We start from the raw sequence: 21,362 nt of genomic DNA on the forward strand, positions 1-21,362 counted from the left end.
CATTGTGTGAAGTCTACATGATCAAGCTTCAGGATATTTGCATATTTAGGTAAACAAATGTAAAGGGAAGTAAGCCAATTTTTTTAAATTGATTGATATGGTTTGCCTTTATCATTGTAATATGTATTCTCAATCCATGTTGATTTGTTTACATCTGTATTATTTTTATTTTATTGCTATAGAAAACTTTTGTTATTTCTTTATTTTAAAACCTAATGACGTAAAGATATTTTAATATTACCAGTTTATCTTATTTTTAACTAACCGATACTAAATTATAAAATCAAATTAAATACATTTGTACTTAGTATAACTAAACAATTTGTCAAATTAATTAATTTTTAAGCAATTTTTTAACAAATTCATATCATTGAAAAATTATAATGAAGTTTATTCTGCTATATAGAATTATTTGGAATTTTGGAATTTTTCATTTCAACATCTATTGAAATGATCAATCTCATTCATATTATAGTACATTGTATTAAAACTCATTACAAATATGACATGAAAGCTGTCTTTATCCATATTGTTGAACTAGATGATACAAAGATTAATAGCTGCAGTTTGAGAACTCAGTACTTAGTGATTAAGATTAATTTGCATACGATATTTCAAAAATGAATAATTAAAAAATGGGAAGGTAGTTAAAACAGAAAAATATCATAAAATATCATGTGTTTAATTTTATTTTTATTATTAAAGGAATATGTTAAGTTATAAACCTGGTTTCTTTTCATTGCAGTGGAGAATTGGTTAACTTATCGGCTATAGAGATGGTTCATAAGAAGAAAGCTCATGATAAAGCATCACGTCTGGAAACAGTTATGGTAAGATATAGTTCTAGTGAACTTTTATTGGATAACCTAATTTTTTATCCGCTCACAGTGCCCTCGTTTAAATTAATTACCAGCCATTTTAATTCCTTTCATTCCACTGGACATACTCATTGAACAGTGGGTGTTAAAATAGGATATAAACAATAATGGACACAACCAAGTAATTAAGATAATAAAAACTGTCAGTTCCTAGATTCAATTGACTAGAAGACCTTGACAATACATAGACACTTTTACTGTATTTTAAAAATGCCAAGACATAACGTAAGGGTACCCAAATTGCACCGAGTACCCAAATTGCACCTATTTAGAAAAAAATAGCAACAAAAATTTTACAAGATTTCCTAGAGACTAAACAATTTGTAATTTTATGATTTGATACTATGCACGTCTTTCAACATAGGTAAACATATTTAGATATACATAAAACGTTCATAGTTTTTATCAACAGATGGACTGTTTACTGAAAAAGCAAAATGTACGAAAACGTCTCCATGCGACGTCATCAAAACGTCATCTTTTTAAAATTAGCAAATACAATACATTATAAGTATCCATTTCGTAAAATATGAAGAGTAAGCATGGACAAATATCCAATTGTTCAAAATATTTGAAGAAATTAAACAAAAGCCCGGTTATTAGACTTTTGACGATGTGAATTTAAGCATGGATGCAATTTGGGTACTCCTCATTACAGAATCATGGATAGTTTGGAGGTTGATTCAAACCCATTTTTCAATGACTCAATATGGATTAAAATTTAAATTGGTGTACCTATACAATCAAGAAGGATAGGGCTACAAAATAAACACAGTATGGACATTTTTTTCTTGATCATAAAAAAACATCGGTGAAAAAACTGTCAAAATAGGTGCAATTTGGGTACCGTCACGTTAGATGCAAGGTTTAGCCAGCATTTCCAGGGTTTTGAGCAATTACTTATAACTTTATAAGTTGTAGAATTTTTAGGTGAAAGGGATAATAGACCCCATACAACAATTCAAACCCATGCAAAAAGCAGATAATGATACTTCCACAAAAAAACTTACATACCAAACACTGTTTTGAATTGCCAAGATTCTGTTTTATTACAGTTTAGTGTCTATAAACATCTGCTGTAAGTTTTACAATACAGTCTATTAGTAATTATAAAAACTAATGTTCAGCTACATTGACAACAGCACTTACATCTTACATCTTTTATTGTTGACATGTTTCCCCATTTAGATCAAACAGAAAAATGTAAAAAATAATGTTGTGCCAAAATTGATTTCTTCCACTTGGTAAATGGATCAGAATTGGTGGCATTGAAGTTCGAGGATGAATTGATATGGATGGAGTTTAAATCTTAATGTATAGTGTATAATCGTAGCAAAGCAATATTTTTGGGTTGTAAATGAAAAATATGACATCTTATTTCGGGGAGAAATATATTTTATTGCTTCAAATATGATTAAAGATAGATAGGAAAATGTTTTAGGCTGGAAGGAAAGATAGAGGGACGTTCACTGGAGGTCCACAGAGAATGAATCCAAATGCCAGTACATCAAATAAAGAGAAGAGGAAAAACAAGCCCTTTTTGATGGTCAAACACAAAGTACAGAGGAAAAAAGGAAAAAGATCATTCAAAGACAAACAGGTATAACTTTATATCATTTATGGGTTCCAAAGGTATCAGTATATTTCATAAGGGGTATCTTGATCATGATGTAAAATCTACTATTATTGTTATTATATAAAAAAATAAGACGTGGTATGATTGCCAATGAAACAACTCTCCACAAAAGACCAAAAGACACAAAAATTATTGTATGTTATTGTTTATACTAATTTTTATAGGAACATTCCTGTGTGCATTTGGTTGATAACCTAATTTGTTATCACTTCCCAACTGACCCCCTTCAGCTCACTCCCTAGCCCTCTAAGGATCTGTAGGGGATCAGTAGCAAATCATATGGTAACACTTGAGCTGATGGATAATATTTATGATGTTTGAGTTGTATTGAGTATGGAATTACTGTAAATGAGTAATTTTGAAAGGACTTGTCTTTGTCATGTTCAGGTTTTGTGGATTTTGTAGAGTTGTTGAAATCTTCAGCAATGGATTCAAATAACCTGGATTTTTCACAAATAAAATTGAGAATGGAAATGGGGAATGTGTCAAAGAGACAAAAACCTGACCAAATAGCAGACATCAGCTGAGGCCTCTGATGGGTCTTCAATTCAGAGAGAAACTCCCCCACCCAGAGTCCATGCTTCAGCTGGCCCCCTAAACAAAAAATTATACTAGTTCAGTGATAATAGACATCATTCTAAACACAAAAATATACACAAGAAACTCAAATTTAAAATCACACAAGACTAACAAAGGCCAGAGCCTCTTGACTTGGGACAGGCACAAAATGTGCACAAAAAAAGGAACATTTGAGATATAAATCTATCGATGATAAATGCAGTAATATTAATAATTCAATATACAGATACTGTTGACTGTTTTATTTTACGTTGGTACTAACTTTTGTGGACTTGGGAAATGGTATTCTCGTAGATATTTGATTTCATGGTTTTGTAAAAGTCTGCTAACATGACATGGCTATAAAAATTACTACTTTGTTGAACATATAAATTTACAGTTCTTTTTTTCCCAATAATTTAATCTAAAATTGGTATCCGACGAATAATAATGAATTCACAGTGGTTAGAATTGAATATAGCAATCCTCAAAGAAAAATTATATATATATGTTTTAAAATTTTTAATACTATTTTTTTTTTTCTTCAGATTGCTTTACGGGATTCACTACTGAAAAGAGCAAAGGCAAGACATTAAAAGAAAAAAGACAATTTTGATTTTAAAAAACATGAAGTTTATTATTAAAGTATGGGATACATACAAATGTGTTTTTATTTTAATATGCCAATATCAATTTATGTCACAGAAAATCATTGGCCTGTCCTTTTACTGGGCACTGACAATTTTGAACATAAAACAAACTTAGGATTGATACTGCCTACGGTCATACCTTATTTTATATTAATTTATATTGTTTTTATACGACCGCAAATTTTGAAAAAATTTTCGTCGTATATTGCTATCACGTTGGCGTCGTCGTCGTCGTCCGAATACTTTTAGTTTTCGCACTCTAACTTTAGTAAAAGTGAATAGAAATCTATGAAATTTTAACACAAGGTTTATGACCATAAGAGGAAGGCTGGTATTGATTTTGGGAGTTTTGGTCCCAACATTTTAGGAATTAGGGGCCAAAAAGGGCCCAAATAAGCATTTTCTTGGTTTTCGCACTATAACTTTAGTTTAAGTTAATAGAAATCTATGAAATTTTGACACAAGGTTTATAACCACAAAATAAAGGTTGGGATTGATTTTGGGAGTTTTATTTTCAACAGTTTAGGAATAAGGGGCCAAAAAAGGGCCCAAATAAGCATTATTCTTGGTTTTCGCACAATAACTTTAGTTTAAGTAAATAGAAATCAATGAAATTTAAACACAATGTTTATGACCACAAAAGGAAGGTTGGTATTGATTTTGGGAGTTTCGGTCCCAACAGTTTAGGAATTGGGGGCCAAAAAGGGACCCAAATAAGCATTTTTCTTGGTTTTCGCACCATAGCGTTAGTATAAGTAAATTGGAAATCTATGAAATTTAAACACAAGGTTTATGACTATAAAAGGAAGGTTGGTATTGATTTTGGAAGTTTTGGTCCCAACAGTTAAGGAAAAAGGGGCCCAAAGGGTCCAAAATTAAACTTTGTTTGATTTCATCAAAATTGAATAATTGGGGTTCTTTAATATGCCGAATCTAACTGTGTATGTAGATTCTTAATTTTTGGTCCCGTTTTCAAATTGGTCTACATTAAGGTCCAAAGGGTCCAAAATTAAACTTAGTTTGATTTTAACAAAAATTGAAACCTTGGGGTTCTTTGATATGCTGAATCTAAAAATGTACTTAGATTTTTGATTATTGGCCCAGTTTTCAAGTTGGCCCAAATCGGGGTCCAAAATTAAACATTGTTTGATTTCATCAAAAATTGAATAATTGGGGTTCTTTAATATGCCAAATCTAACTGTGTATGTAGATTCTTAATTTTTGGTCCAGTTTTAAAATTGGTCTAAATTAAAGTGCAAAGGGTCCAAAATTAAACTAAGTTTGATTTTAACAAAAATTAAATTCTTGGGCCTCTTTGATATGCTGAATCTAAACATGTACTTAGATTTTTGATTATGGGCCCAGTTTTCAAGTTGGTCCAAATCAGGATCTAAAATTATTATATTAAGTATTGTGCAATAGCAAGTCTTTTCAATTGCACAGTATTGTGCAATGGCAAGAAATATCTAATTTCACAATATTGTGAAATAGCAAATTTTTTTTTAATTAAGAGTTATCTTTCTTTGTCCAGTATAGTAAGCAAGAAATATCTGCAAGAATTTTTTTTAATTGGAGTTATCTTTCTTTGTCCAGAATCAACTTAAATCTTTGTTATATACAATATACAATGTATATTCACTTTTTACTACCAACTGATAAATTTAAATAATCTTTACCATTCAGTGATAACAAGCAGTTTTTTTACATCATGTATTTAAATGAGTAGTAATTGTTGCAAACTCCATTAGAATATTTTAATTGAAATTAGTTTTGGAATAAGGGAAAGGGGGATGTGAATAAAAAATTGGGTTAAATTTTTCTCATTTGAAATTTCATAAATAAAAAGAAAATTTCTTCAAACATTTTTTTGAGAGGATTAATATTCAACAGCATAGTGAATTGCTCTAAGAGAAAACAAAAATTTTAAGTTCATTTGAATACATTCATTCTGTGTCAGAAACCTATGCTGTGTCAACTATTTAATCACAATCCAAATTTAGAGCGGAATCCAGCTTGAATGTTGTGTCCATACTTGCCCCAACCGTTCAGGGTTCAACCTCTGCGGTCGTATAAAGCTACGCCCTGCGGAGCATCTGGTTGGATAAGTTACAAACTAAGTAGTGCTTGTAATGTAACTGGCTAAATGTTCAATGTAATGGTTGCCTATCAGGCAAATCAGCCAAGGCACTAGTTCGATGATCTTATTTAATACTGTGAAACTGTTTACTGGTGTAGTGGTATTCAAAATATGTGGATTCTTAAAAATCTCTATGATTTTCTGAATGATTCTAAATCTTTCTCTGAAACTATTTCTATCGAAACATTTGATTTTTCAATCCTTTATTTCACTATCCCCCATGTGAAGTTAAAATAATAATCTAACACAAATATCCACTATGCTTTTCAATATAAAGATGGTAGCATACGCTATGAATTTATTAATTTGGAATATCATACATCATATTTTACTAATAATCAAAAAGGATAAACATCCTACACAGAGGAAAAAGTTGTCAGTGAGCTGGAGTTTATTTGCAACATACTTTTATTTGCTTTGGAGGTTGACTTTTCTCAACAAATTGTTGGTATTGCTATGGAAACAAACTGTTCCTCCCCTTGCTGACTTCTTCTTATTTAAATGAGTTGGATTTCTTTTAGACACTTGTTAAAAACAAGAAGATCAAAGACGGTAGATTATTTAATACCACAAGAAATAATAGATACGCTTTCATCCACCTCATTTTTAGACTTATACCTCAAATTTGACATTAGCAGTCATCTTAGTACCAGAATCTATGACAAACGGGAGGATTTTAATTTTGAAATTATTAATTTTCTCCACCTAAGTAGCAATTTACCAAATTCACCTTCATTAGAGATATACATTTCTGAAGTCATTCGGTATTCAAGAGCTTGAGTCTGGTACCCAGATTGTAAAACACTACCAGTGTCTAAGCAGAAGGTTGATGAACCAAGGGTTATTTTTAAGAACGTCTCATTCTTTTTCTAAAAAAGTTCATCTGAACATACCAAAACCTGTTGATAAATATTCCTTATTAACTTCACAAATGATACATGATGGTCTTGAAGTATACATTTTACTTACTGACATTGTTTATCACCTTAATAATGTGCTATACGTTCTTTTATTTTTTTTTTGTAAATTATGCATCTTTACTGTTTAGTCCAATATTTTGTTGTGCTGTGGTCTTTCTTTCATTCTTGTCTTTCATTTTGTTTAAGTGCTTTGTCTATATGACATTTTTACCTATTATGTCTGTTTGTTTTGTTAACACAAACAATGTAAGTATAATAGAATTGTATGATCCTACGAGTGAGAGGTGTTATTAGCTAAAAAATCTGGTTTAATTCACCATTTTCTACAGAAGGAAATGCTTGTACCAAGTCAGGAAAATGACATTACATGTTTTTAATTTTACCATTTAATTAAAGGTCTTTCCGATTTGAATTTCCCTGGAGTTTAGGTTTTTTTTTCTTTCTTTTCAATATTGTACAGAAAAAAACTGATTAACATTGACTTACTAAATAATTGTACAACCTATAAGTTTTTATTTAAGCGTTGTAAAATTTTTGGTATGTTTATCTTTTGATCTTTTGTCAATAAGCTTAGCAACATATCTACTTCAATCATGATTGATCCATTTATTCAATTAGTAGGCCATTTATAATTTTTGTCATGCATTGACGTGGTCAAAAAGCAAGACATAGGTATGCTGTTTTTGGCGGCGGCGTCAACAGTGTATTAGTTTGTGATTAGGTCTAGTTTATGGTGAACCACAAGTGGTGGTTTAATCTTATTTGGTATGCAATTGTATAAGCATTGGCACATCTCATTTCCATGGAGATAATTTGGCTCTGCCCCCTTAGTCGTGGTCTATGGACTCAAAAAATTTTGCTAAGTTATCATGTATTAGTTTGTGATTAGGTCAGTTCAAGGGGAACCATTAGTGGTATTCAGTTGTATAAGCATTGACACATCTCATTTCCATGGAGAATATTTGGCCTCACTCCCTCAGTCATGGTCTATCGACCTTGAAACTTTTCTTAGTTTGCATGTATTAGTTTGTGATTAGATATATCTAAGATGAACTGCTAATGTAAAGTCAAATGATATTTTGTTTGCAAATTTATTGGCATATGCAAGTATCGTTTCCATGGATATTATATAGCCTCGACCACTCTTCATGGTTAACTGACCGTGAAACTTTTACATAGTTACAGGTTAATGTTTGTGTTTAGGTTTGGGAATGACTTACAATAAGTCAATAGTATTTGATATGCAGTTGTATTAGCATTGGCACATCTCATTTACATGGAGATTGTTTAGCCATGTAACTCAGTTATGGTTCATTGACTTTGAATATTTGCATAACTTGTGTAAGATGTTAGAGTATTGCTATTTTGATTTCAACATTTGCATAATCAAAATTACAAAAAGGCAAGACATATTCAAGAGTTGTGTTTAAAATGGCTGTCGTACAAGTGAGATGTTAATCTAGGTTCAATCCACCATTTTCTAAATGAGTAAATGCCTGTACCAAGTCAGGAATATGACAGTTGTTATCCATTGGTTTGATGTGTTTGAGCTTTTGTTTTTGCCATTTGATTGGGACTTTCTGTTTTAAATTTTCCTCGGAGTTCAGTATTTTTGTGATTTTACTTTTTTCTTCAGATAACTTTATCTTGCTTTAAAAGTCCATTATAACTGGCCCCTTATGACCTTTTAAGTAAGGTTATACTACTTGTAATTAGTTTTATGTTTGTTTCCCCCATAAACCCTTTGCTTGTTAAATACTACTATGTAAGCATATGTTATCTACTCTTGTACTCCAGTTGGTACACATATAATGATATCTCGCTGTTAATTGCGTGCACTGAATGCAGGAGGTCAATGGTTTGATTATAAGCAGGGTCAACTCACATTTTTATAATTTGTGTTGGCTGCTTTTTACTAAGCCCAATGCAACTTGACTATTTTCCGGATTTGTAATAAAATAAGCAAAACGAGGTGTGCCACATGTAGAGCAGGATTTGCCTACCCTTCCGGAGCACCTGAGACCACCAGTTTTTGGTGGGGTTGGTGTAACTTAGTCTGTAGTTTGTTATGTTGTGTCATGTGTACTATTATATGTCTGTTTGTCTTTTTATTTTTAGCCATGTCGTTGTCAGTTAATTTTGATCTATGAGTTTGACTGTCCCTCTGGTTTCTTTCACCCCTCTTATTGAAGTAAATTAAGAAATTTGTTGTCTGTGATGAATACATAAGGATATATATTTCAGTTATATGGTTGCTAGCTTGGCTTGTGTGCTAAATTTGTATCTTTAATTTGTTGTATTTCAATGGGTTGTGTTGGGTAAATTAACCACAAGTTGTTATAGTGTATAACACTGTTTTTCTATATATTATAAAACTAAGAAACAAAATGCCTTTATTTTATACATTTGTAAATAACTTGTAACATGAATGATGATAAATCATATACAAACATAACCTTTAAAAATATCTGTTTTCACAATCTTCAAACATATAACAATCATAAACTGTTATAATCTAATCATTGGAAAGTTATGCATTTGAACTGCATATGAAAACATATTGAACACATAAATATATATATACAACTATCAGTAATACTGTTTGACATTAGGTTTTGACATTTAAGATTATTTGGAAAGTATTCATTTCATATAATAGCATCAACATTATTTTCTTTTATCAACTTGTATACATCATACACAATATGTAGTTCAACATTGACTTGAGAAGTGGGATGGTGAAAAACCAAATGAAAGAAATTTACCTTTATCAAATTTTAACACTTTTTAGTAGTGAAAATAAGATATCAATTTAACTGTAAATAAAGGACACATGGCACCAATTGCTTAAAGAGTAAAACAATGTACTACAAACCGTCACAATAATTCGAAATGAAAGTAAAAAGATATAGTCTTAGACATGTCGTTGGTAATCACCCATCCCAACAAACTTTATACACATTAGCAATTTAGCTGAAGGTATACATAACACTTTTTTTTTTTATTTTGAATATTGATATGGCTTTCTTCTATCATCTCGACATTTTCATCCCCATTCTATGTTATTTTCTTATTATATTTTATTTCCAATAATCATGTAATGTTTGTTATTTTATGCTATTTTGCACATTTCCATTAACTTTTAATGTTATTTCAAATCATTTTATACCTTTTTGACATTTTTATCAGCATTCATACTATTTCCACATTTTCATCATCATTTTATGCTATTTTGTACATGTTCTTGAACTTTTCGTGCTATGATCACATTTCACCATCATTTCATACTATCTTACATTTTCACCATCATTTCATACTATCTTACATTTTCACCATCATTTCATGCTATCTTACATTTTCATCATCATTTCATGCTATCTTACATTTTCATCATCATTTCATGCTATCTTACATTTTCATCATCATTTCATGCTAACTTGAACTTTCATCATTTCATGCTATTGTCATCATTTCATGCTATTATCATAATCATTTCATGCATCTTACATTTTCATCATCATTGCATGCTATTTTTACATCGTCATCATTAAAAAAAAACTGTGACAACACACTCCAATAGTTACACTTCCTCATTTGAATTGTGCCAACAGAGTATATGAAATGATAATAACATTCTCTTATCTTCACTTAAACATTACACATACAAATGTACTAGAAATCATACTAATATATAATTTTTGCAATGTAACATTTTAAACCATAAATTTTATTTAAGCACCTAGATGTTAGATGAATGAATATAACAGCATTAAAAGCATTGTAGATTTTTGCAGAGTGCACAACCAAGGGAGAACTCATCACCAGTTGGAGGGTGTTGCAATCCAAGAGGACATTTTGTTCCTGTTAACTTTTTCCCAAGAGGAGCTGAAAAAAAATTCATTTTTATATTTATTGGTTTAAAATCAATTAATGACTATTGCACAGCGGTATGCAACTATTGCTTTATTTATAAATATTGTATTAGTTGCATATTAATGTTGTTTATGACTCGACATAAATTTTTTTTTTTACTCTCTTTGGTATTACAAATACCGATGTTTATACCCTCCCTAATGTAAAAGATACTATTGAAATAGTAAATTTAGACCAAATTTTGGGAAAATGCATAAATTGTAAAAGAAATGCTATGTTCGTCAATGTCGCTTGTAACATTTCATGAAGTGATTGATTTTTCAGTTTGATTTTTTAAGAAGCTTTATAGATTAACTGTATACAAAACTTAACATCTTCTTTTCGGGTGCCACTGATGAGACTTTTTTTCGTTTAGCGCAAATACACAATTTTAATCCAGGTATCTATGATGAATTTATTTACACGGAAACTTGACTCACCTGCCGGGCATTGTGGTAATTGTGGTTTTGACATGTTGGTGACAACAGTGTGGTTGTTATGACAAGTGTTACAGAAGTGTGTAGTTCCGAAACAATAGAAAACTGCTAATGAACAACAGTAACGGCACTTGAACTCAATAAAATCCTTTCCATGTTTTGGACATTCCTGAAATAGAAAATAGAAAATAAACAATATAAGGTAAATGTTAGAAAAATAACAACTTTTTTTGTATGACTCTGAGAAATGTGGGGAGGATGAGGTTCTACCGAGAAGCTTATGGTTCTGTTTTTTCCACAAATTAGGATTACTAAACATCATATAGCATTTGAGTATTGTTGTATGTTGTGTCAATATATTTCCAAGGTTAAATTTATGTTGTTCTTTTTGGGGATTTGTTTTAGTTTCTATTGTCAAATGTTATTATACCTTGTTATAGTATAGCTTAACTATTACATAGAGCGTTTACTTTTGATATGTTCGTTTTACGCATTATATGACCTCTTCGTACCTGTTCTCTAGAAATATCAACACAACCACCACAGACCAGATCTGCAGGATTAAAATCGTCGTTATGCTCGTGTTCACATCTACCTTCACCTCCAAAATAAGCCTGAAATAACAAATATATTAGTAAGTGACCAAAACCTATTAGAATTGATACTACCGTGTATCAAATGAAGGCAATACTAGCAGAACACTGTTCAGTATAGTCATAAATAGATTGAACTGAAACAAACCCGTGTCACAAAACATATACATATTCTTGTTGGCTTGTTAGTTATGTAACAGTAAGTAATCTTTTATGATGGCTTTACTAGCATCTACACCAAAGGCAATTTGTTCTAAAAACTATGATATAAAAGAATGCTACACAATCTTTCAAAGAGCTAAGTAACTCTCCAACAACCCATTTAAATCGATATGATAATCAATATTTTATTCAGAAACTCATTCTTACAAAAAGAAAGAGGGCAGAAGTTGCATCAGCGATCATGCAATTATCAGAAGTGTTTGACGAGTTGTAAATCAGATACAACTAACTTTTTACATCCTTATGTCAGAATAAAAAGAAAATTATATGAATCCAAAATCAATTTTAAGTAAACACATTCATAGTATCCGTTTATGTTTACAACAGCTCATCAAAAATACCTGGCTTATTGAAGAAACTCGATTTAAATGATATGTATCAGCTCATTATTTTTTACCTTTCCACATTTTGAACATTCATAATATGCATATCTTTCCATAGCATATCCTGCTGGATCCTGATAGAATAATCCACCTGGTGTGTTTATGGCATCACATTTGAATAGACCATCATGTTGTAGTCTTGTTAAAGATTTGATCTTCACATCTTCGAATAAACAGTTAATAGGGTGTATAACTTCTTCCAAAGAAGGATGACTGATTCTTGTCTGAAATTGAGTGATATATTTTATTTTCGATCGAGTTCAGATTAGTATTTTAAGATTATCAAATATAGAACATTTACAACAGCATATTTAGTCTGTCTCAATCTTTACATATATGATCATATATATACTTTTTTATCGTTATTTATTATATTATTTGTACAACTTGTTCTCTCTTTAACCAAAGCCATGATTCATTGACCATGTTTGGTTTCATTTTTGATCTTGATAGTTTTATCATCACTGTGATGTTTCAGGAGGCTTTGAATACCAACATTAATTGACATTATAAGTATCATTAAAGAGATATCAATTGTCAAGACTAGCATATGGTGCAGTAAAGTTGTAAAAAGCATAATATTTGAGTGATTTTTCATTATAATATAAGCAGATCTATAGTACGATTGCCAATAAGACAACTATACATTAGAAAACATGAACTTCAGATCATTTTTGAGGCCTTACAGGTCCTAAATTTTTATATGATCAGGGTTTTAACCGATCATGAAAATCCATATCAGATTAAGGTAGCACAATACAAAGATTTTTTTACTTCCAATCACTAACCTTTACAATAATGTAACTTTTTTATGAATGCTTACAAAATAATAAAAGAGGTATATATATAGATAGATACTAGATTAATCTTTTAAATGGATGCAATATAGTTATTATGCAACTATTATGTAATTAGTGGCAAAATCTTGGTCAGTTCATTTGAATGAATTTAGGTCTATCATCTCTTTTACTATACAGAAAAGGTTGACGAAATCTTAATCAACACATCATGGGCTTCAAAGGGGTGTCTCAAATTGTTCCTATGATATTCCATTCTCTCATAAATCTCTAATTAGTGTAAACATCATAACCACATAAAAGAGGATAATGTTCAAATCTGAGACACCCTTTTGTAGATAAACAACATATAATAAAATCAACCCTCTAGGAATACCTATGTAGAACTTAATTTCAATTAAAAGTGGAAATTTGGTGAAAAATATTTAAGACACAGTTAACATTATAATTGGTTACATAATTGTTTCATAATACTAACATTGCATTAATTTGAAAGAGTAATCTGTTAGCTATCCATTATTTTCACTGTTCTACGCTTTCAAGCATCATTAAGAAAGTTACAGCTTTTTAAAACTGTGGAGTTAGAGTTTAAATCTTTGTATTGTGCTACATAAAGTACAAACCTTGCAAATAGGACATAGTAAGAATCCAAATGTTATTCTTGATCCTAGCCATCGTTTTTCTAGAATCTGGCGTATACACTCGTAGTGGAAAATATGATCGCATTCCAACTAAGTAATAAACATAAAATACATTATAATTATTTTTGATGTGACTGATTATTATCATGCAAAAAAAATGTATAGCATAACTTGTATATTTATATTATTGAATTATAACAGAAGTTCAACGACAATGAATTTAACATAATAATCACATAAGAAGTCAATTTATGATTCGAATTGAACACTATAGTTTCATTTTGCTCTTTTCATACATGAATAAAGCTCAGAAATTTTTATATCCTTTATGGTCATACAGTTTCTAACGTTTCTACTTTTTTTATACTACACTGGTTTTCAAATGTTCGGGTTTGAGCGTTCCTGTTTGAAGAAGCCATTATCCAGTGAAACATTTCCGACTCATTATTTAAAAAGTGTTATTTTCATTTAATGCAATCATTTTTCAAATATCTCGGACCATTTACAACGCTTGATAATATATAATATTTACATACCTTTATGCAGGGCGAGGAAGGCAGTGGTTCTGTATAACATATCATACACATATCGTTAGCTGTATGTTTTTGGTTTGTACTGTTACATGACAGACAAGGGAGACATGCATTTTCACCATTCAGTCCCCTGCATGGATGACCGTGTATACAACTCTTTCCACAGAACTCCTAAACAAAGTTGATATATTGATAATTTTTTTTAAATAATGAAAATTGTCATGACTGTCTTATCAGAAAGCAAGCAAAACAATGGATTAACTTCTCCATTTTATTGCACATTTGGGTGAAAGTACTTACGATGTTTTTCCGATCAACTTTCCATGTAAATGACAGCTTAATTTAGATCTGTTCAAACATATTACGACATAAGGACAGTTTTCAAATACAGACTTTATCAGATAAAAATAGGAATTTAATACTTATAATCCAGACTAAAAACAATGGGCAAAAATTCAATTCAATTACGGACCCGCGATGACCTGCGATGTCCCGCGATCTTTTTCTAGCATAAAATATATGTATACAATTAAATATATTCGCGATTGATATACCATTTTATTCATTCGATGTATGATTGTATCTAATATTAATATTGTGTTATATTCTGACAAATAAAACATATTCATATATATATTGGTTTTGGGAATGACATCTTAGAATAAAATCATAAAACTTACCATTGTGTGATGTTGAATATATGCTGCTGTTGTGAAATACTGAACATATATCAGTTAAATTGATATTTATACGGTGTATGTCAGTTCTAAATATAGATATAGAATTTCCCAATTTAATAAATTTACAAAAATCAGTAGTGAAAGTAGAAAATGTAAAATAAATAATATATGTCAGATTGTACCACTTTAACAAAATACTGCAGATTTGAGTTTGTGTAATATAACTTATTTTCTTTAAAATAGTAAAACACTGCTTTGGTGTGTCACATTTTCAAGTCAACCTGATCTACAATGCAATTAAATCTGAAAATTTTCAGTGAACACGATATCCAATCAGCTTTTCAGAAATTTAATGTAAATAACAAAGATACAAGAACGCACACAAACACACACAAACACACCAACACACACACACAAACATACACATACATATACAAAACTTTTAAAATAACTATAAAAACTACTAGTAACAAATAGTTAACAATAAAACACAAAAAGACATATATGTTCAAAATTCAAATATAGAGCTCTAACTGTAAAGTTTTTTTTAATGCAGTCCCACATTGACAGATCATTATGTTATATAAAAAACTCCAGAAATATCTACATATTCTTCCACCACTAAATTTTATAGAGATTGCATACCTGGTCCTTGTTTTCTTCAACGTAAAACTCCTGTAATTGTGTAAATACTTAGTATAACCAAACAAAAATGCAATTTAAAAAAAAGTTTGTATTCGTTTTGGAGAAAGCGGGCAACATTCTGCAGTGAATATGGGTCAACATATTTTGTCTGGTTAGTATGAACTTTTTACAGCTTCGTTTACCATATGGTATCAGCCTTTTACTCATTATTGAAGGTGGAATGTGACATTTAATTGTTGGCATCTTGGTCCTTTGGTATATGGGTAGTTCTTTTTGTCACATTGACAAGCATACCTGTTCACTTATCCCACATTTGTAAACATACAGTATGCATACATGGCAAAGTAAATGTCATGTCAAGATTGTCATGGTTGTACTTATACTTCATTCGGCACTTCTTTTTTCATTCAAGTAAACACTGATGAGTCTTTGTTGAAGACGAAATGTGCGTATGGCGTACCAAACTTTAAGGCTGGTATTTTTGACTAGTTTATTTCACCAAAGCGTTTCCCAGCACACGAAAGTGCCCTTCAAAAACACAATTTTTAGGAATGACAACGATGACAAATTATCTATTTCTATAGGAATGTTTACTCCTTTGGTATAAACCATACATTAATGAGGAAAATATAAAATTGTATGCTATTTGAAAACCCAATGGCATATCTGTTGAATTAATAGTTTTAAATTTTTCTTATTAGTATATATGTTTTCATAACTTTCAAATATTGTTAAATACATTTTATTATAATTTACAAGACAATTTTTTTTAATAAAAGAATAGAAGAACCTTTATAGTAGACTTGTTTAATACAAGAATATGTATATAGCAAAACAAAAAAACTAATACATCTCAAAATACATGTGTAAATATTTCGCATTTTCTTTGGCCCTTTATAGTTTTACAGTATATTGTAAAACTATGTATTGGTTAAGACAAAATCTATTTATAGTAAGCTATCTGCGTGATAAAACTTGACCTAGTATGTGTGCTGTCAAGCTAGTAAGATTATATATTTTACAATATAGTTGCCTTTCAATCAGAAATCTTCTATATTTTAAGGTAATAATATTATAACAAATTAGATAAAAACGTCTTTACTACAATATCAACACGCCGTTCGAATGCCATATGTATATAATTGTCGTGTACAAACTGCGATTTTGTACAGGTTATAACATTACAAATTTAATATTTTGTACATGTTAGTATTTGTACACTGCAAAAATACAAGTTATAACATGTACATTAGTACCTCATACATGTTATAACATGTAAAAAATATTGCTTAAAAATGGCTTTAACTAGTACAAAATTTTAAAATACCAATATGTTTCTTTTATTACATAAACCTGAATAATATATTCATCATGTTTTTGTTATTGTCCATTTATGTTTGTTTAATACCCTTTTTTATACAGTTAATGACAAGATAAATAGTTTTTATATTTACTTTATTCCTTAAAAAGGATTTTGAAATACACAAGTAGTCAAAACACATTATTCGGTATTCTCACATGGTATTCAAACAGAAGAAAATTAAGAAGCCGAATATTTTAAGCAAGTTCTGTATTCAATAGTACAGATAGTAAAGACCCTCAGACATGTTGGGAACTTAATTCCGACGGATATTATTGCTGACACAAACACCGAAACATGCTTCATCAGACAAAAACGAACAAAGCATCCGGTTAGAAACAGAAACAATGGTAAGTTTGGTAGGTTTCAATTTAGAAGAATGAAAGTTTTGTGCAACTCAAGGTGTCACATGTCTTTATCTTGTAGCAACATGTAAAAAAACTTGTTTCGAAAATGTATGAAAATGTAGTATTTTATGCATGCTGTAAATAATGCACCTTCTTATGCTTTAAGTTATTGTTCTTTATTATTCATCAATTTTGATTTTGCAAGTATATTCTGCTTAATTAATATTTTCAGATTTTGTATAGGTTAAACCAATTTAATGCAATATTTTGTTGTTATAACATGTACGTGGTACTTTTGTACACATTACAACTTGAATCTTAGCATTTTACAAATTATCACGTGTACAATATTTGTGAACACGTTACATGTGTTATACCCTGTACAAAATTGCAACTTGTACACGACACATATACTTCTTATAAGAATAAAAGAAAAAGTGAAAACGTTTCAGAACAGTCTGACTGAATTTTGACCATTATTTGATATAAACAAAATATTTATTTCCATTGCACCATGCCATATAGATTTTGGTATTACTTTTTATTATATAATCATGTTAGAATACAAAAATGTGTGCACATCTTGTTTGCCTTGACAAGCTTGGTTACTTTTATTATACATTTTATAATACCTCCTTAAGTTTTTGGTTAACTTATACTTCTCAAAGATTCTTTTAATATTTCAATGATCTTGACTGATAGTATAGACTTCTTATTTCCTACTTGGAGTATGAATATAAGAGCTCGATGTTGTTGAACGAAACTCAACTATCTATTCACATTTAAACCGAAAGGTATCTAAGAGATTTTTCGAATCACCAACCGCGCAGTAACGAATACAACCCCCCCCCCCCCCCCATTTCCAACTTAAGACAAGGGAAAGTTTAACCAGGATGATCATGTCGGTGGGTTATTGTCGGACATTCTTCTAATTCCCCGATTCTTACAAAGACTGACACTGGAATATGACAGATGTTGTCCATGCGTTTGATGTGTTTCAGATTATGATTTTGCCATTTGATTATGGACTTTTTAGATTTTATCGTTGTTGATTCAAACGATCTTTCAATAGCGAAAATTCATACTTATAACATTGTCCGTGTAAAAATTGATAACGCTTTGACAATATTTTTTTGAAATTTAGGTATGTTTTTTCCGGTTACTAAATGAAGGTCAAGTTTGATTTTCACAATTTTAGCTTTTATCATCGTTGAGATTTAGACTTTTTACTACATACTGTTATAAGTTTTATTTGGGCATTTCTGAACCCTATAAAAAAATCATTATCTTTTATTCTTGATCCTGTTTGCGGGTCCTGATGTGCAAATATCATTTTTATGCAGAACAATTCGGTTTGATGTTTCTCTACCAGCTTCTTGTTTCATACAATTTGACTTTTAGAGGAGTAGGCTATTGCTCCCTCTTGGAACTTTTTTTTGCGAATATTTTCATACAAAATTGCAAATGATTGTAGACAACTACTAAATTCTAGACTATTGATTTTCTGGGGGAGGCAGGAGGATTTTGAAAATGATACCCTGGCCCGCAAGCGTTGTAAATGAATGAATGAATTACAAATTATTGCTCGCTGAATTCATTTCTTTTTGACGAGTTCAGTATTCATTTATACTTAATTCAACCATGTTCATCTGGTGGTTCTTATGTAAACAAGATTAACTCGCTTCTTGAGGAAATCATATGAGCCTAGTTTCCTTGTACTCATTATCACGACATTTCTTTTTTTCTTTCTATGTAGTAGATGTACACAGACGATATGCATTGCAGTATACTCTCCGATCCCTGAAAAGATTTAAAAAAAAATGAAAGAATTCTTTTAATCATCAAAGTGTTTACCAGGATACAACAAGGTATAGAAATAATGTAAGTCTTTATGTATAGTGACTTCTTGATTTGGCATTCTAATTTTTTTTTTAATTCGAGTGTCACTGGTGAGTGTAGAAGACACGAGCGTCTGACGTACCTTATTTTAAGCCTTCATGGTACCTTTGATGAGTGCATACAAAAAAAAGATCCGAATTAAAATGTAGAGAATCACCGCTATAGAAATTATAATCTATTACATTGAAATTCTCAGTTCCCTGATAGAAAATTATAACCCAATCGTATATATCATGTTTTTTTTAAATAAGATTGTGGCTTTTACATGTCTATACCATGTATACCTTTTTGTTTTGTTTTCTACATTTTGTCTTCTTCATATTCATGTTTTGATAAGTAAACATGAAAACATGATTTCTCTCAATAAAGATTCCAATAATCTTTAATTTTTACGTCCCCTTGATATTATTTATTCTTGTTTAAGACAAACATTTAAATATAGCAAAAAAATTCCCTGTATTTCTTTCTGACCTAAAAATAAATAAAAAGGATATTGAAGGAAAGTTTGAAGAATATTCAATCGATACGTTAATAAAATTAAAGATTAAAGTTTAAGAGTGAATTTTGTTAAAAGTATAGCAAAGGTTTAGAACTCGAATAAATGAAAAATATTTTATATTCTAATTGAAATAGTTTTATCATAGTTTAAATTCTGTAAAAACTAGCATGACCCCTACCTGTCTTGATTAAGACAAACTTTATTGATAGGATATATAGTAGGTTATTTGCGTTATAACATCAGTACTGGTATGTGTGCTGTGAAGGTAAGATCAGATTAACATTTTCCATTCAGACAGAAATCTTAAAGTTATTTTTCACATTAAAAAAGTGATAAAATAGTGTAAATCTCTCTGTCTACACATTAAGGGTGATACTTAATGATAAAAGGCTAAAGGAAAACATTTTAGAATAATATAATTTGTTCTGGCCAGTCTTTAAACTAAATCCTTAATCATTTGTTAATGTCGTATGCCCAGCCGAAAGTACCATAAACTAATGTTAATATTTTAGTCTTCGATGTGATATATATTTATACATGATGCTATGATATCTAGATGTATCAAATTACAAATCCTGTTATCACACTTTGCTTGCTCTTGTCGAAGCAGACGGGGTCCCCAGATCTGGATTTTGATAACTTAAAGGTTGGTTATTATAACCCTTCCATTAATTTAAGAGATTTACAACCAATGGCCATGGTTTCTTTAGATATTTCAACGATCTTGAACTTTAAATAATAATAATACTCTACTATAATTTAACTTCCCACTTCGGGTATAAATAAAAGAGGTTGTTGAAGGAAACTCATTTTGTGTATTTTGTTAAACAGAAAATAGTATACAGTTTTACAATTAAAAGACAGAAATTCAAAAAATTAATAGTTCATGATATCTTATTGAAACTGTTGTGTATACGAAGAAATTTAATATGAAAGTTTCAATAGATATTTTGTTTTTAAATCACGTGACTATAATCATGACGTCAGTGTTGGTTAAGACAACTTTTTGAATCGGAGCACTTTAATAGTATCTTGCCTTGACAAAATATAGAAGTAAAGTAAGTCTAATATTTCAGTACAATCGAAGATAAATTCCATTATTCTAATTTGTTTTCATACAATCTCACTTCGCTTCTCATTATTGACTGACGAAGGGCAAGGGTCAAAAAGGGGGGATTGCTACCCCACTTTTGAACTTTTTTTTCTATTTGTAAGCAAATTTTGTTTTTACTGGTAACAACAATTGAATGCCACTAACTAACTCATAGAATGATAGACAATAACACAGTCAGATAATTGTGATTTCTTCTCTATGTGCCCAGCTTCATTTATTATTTAGGCTCGTAATTAGAACTTTCATATAGAATTCTTCATTTTTAGATCACCTGGCCCAAAGGGCCAAGTGAGCTTTTCCCATCACTTGGCGTCCGTCGTCCGTCGTCCGTCGTCGTTAGCTTTTAGAAAAATCTTCTTCTCTGAAACTACTGGGCCAAATTAAACCAAACTTGGCCACAATCATCATTGGGGTATCTAGTTTAAAAACGTGTGGCGTGACCCGGTCAACCATCCAAGATGGCCGCCACGGCTAAAAATAGAACATAGGGGTAAAATGCAGTTTTTGGCTTATAACTCAAA

The 21,362-nt window shown here is 30.4% G+C and overlaps 2 protein-coding genes across 2 annotated transcripts in view; one reads left to right on the top strand and one right to left on the bottom strand.

The window, feature by feature from the left end:
* Positions 1-3,735, top strand: part of LOC134697157 (protein SDA1 homolog) — a 37,766-nt gene extending 34,031 nt beyond the window's left edge. The window contains exons 18-20 of the mRNA XM_063559231.1: positions 746-830; positions 2,320-2,478; positions 3,621-3,735. Coding sequence (XP_063415301.1) covers positions 746-830; positions 2,320-2,478; positions 3,621-3,668 — 292 coding nt within the window. The 3' untranslated portion in view covers positions 3,669-3,735. The remainder of the gene's footprint in view (positions 1-745; positions 831-2,319; positions 2,479-3,620) is intronic.
* A 6,114-nt stretch (positions 3,736-9,849) lies between these two features.
* On the bottom strand, positions 9,850-15,123 carry LOC134695731 (E3 ubiquitin-protein ligase MYCBP2-like). Its single transcript, XM_063557124.1, has 7 exons — positions 14,978-15,123; positions 14,301-14,468; positions 13,747-13,854; positions 12,341-12,550; positions 11,641-11,742; positions 11,132-11,297; positions 9,850-10,664 (listed from the first exon to the last, which is right to left on the bottom strand). The coding sequence occupies exons 1-7, from the start codon at positions 14,978-14,980 to the stop codon at positions 10,549-10,551; spliced, it is 873 nt and encodes a 290-aa protein (XP_063413194.1). The 5' UTR covers positions 14,981-15,123; the 3' UTR covers positions 9,850-10,548.
* Positions 15,124-21,362: the final 6,239 nt, after the last annotated feature.

This window comes from Mytilus trossulus, chromosome 14 (assembly GCF_036588685.1).
Source record: "Mytilus trossulus isolate FHL-02 chromosome 14, PNRI_Mtr1.1.1.hap1, whole genome shotgun sequence".
In the NCBI taxonomy this organism is placed as follows: domain Eukaryota; kingdom Metazoa; phylum Mollusca; class Bivalvia; order Mytilida; family Mytilidae; genus Mytilus; species Mytilus trossulus.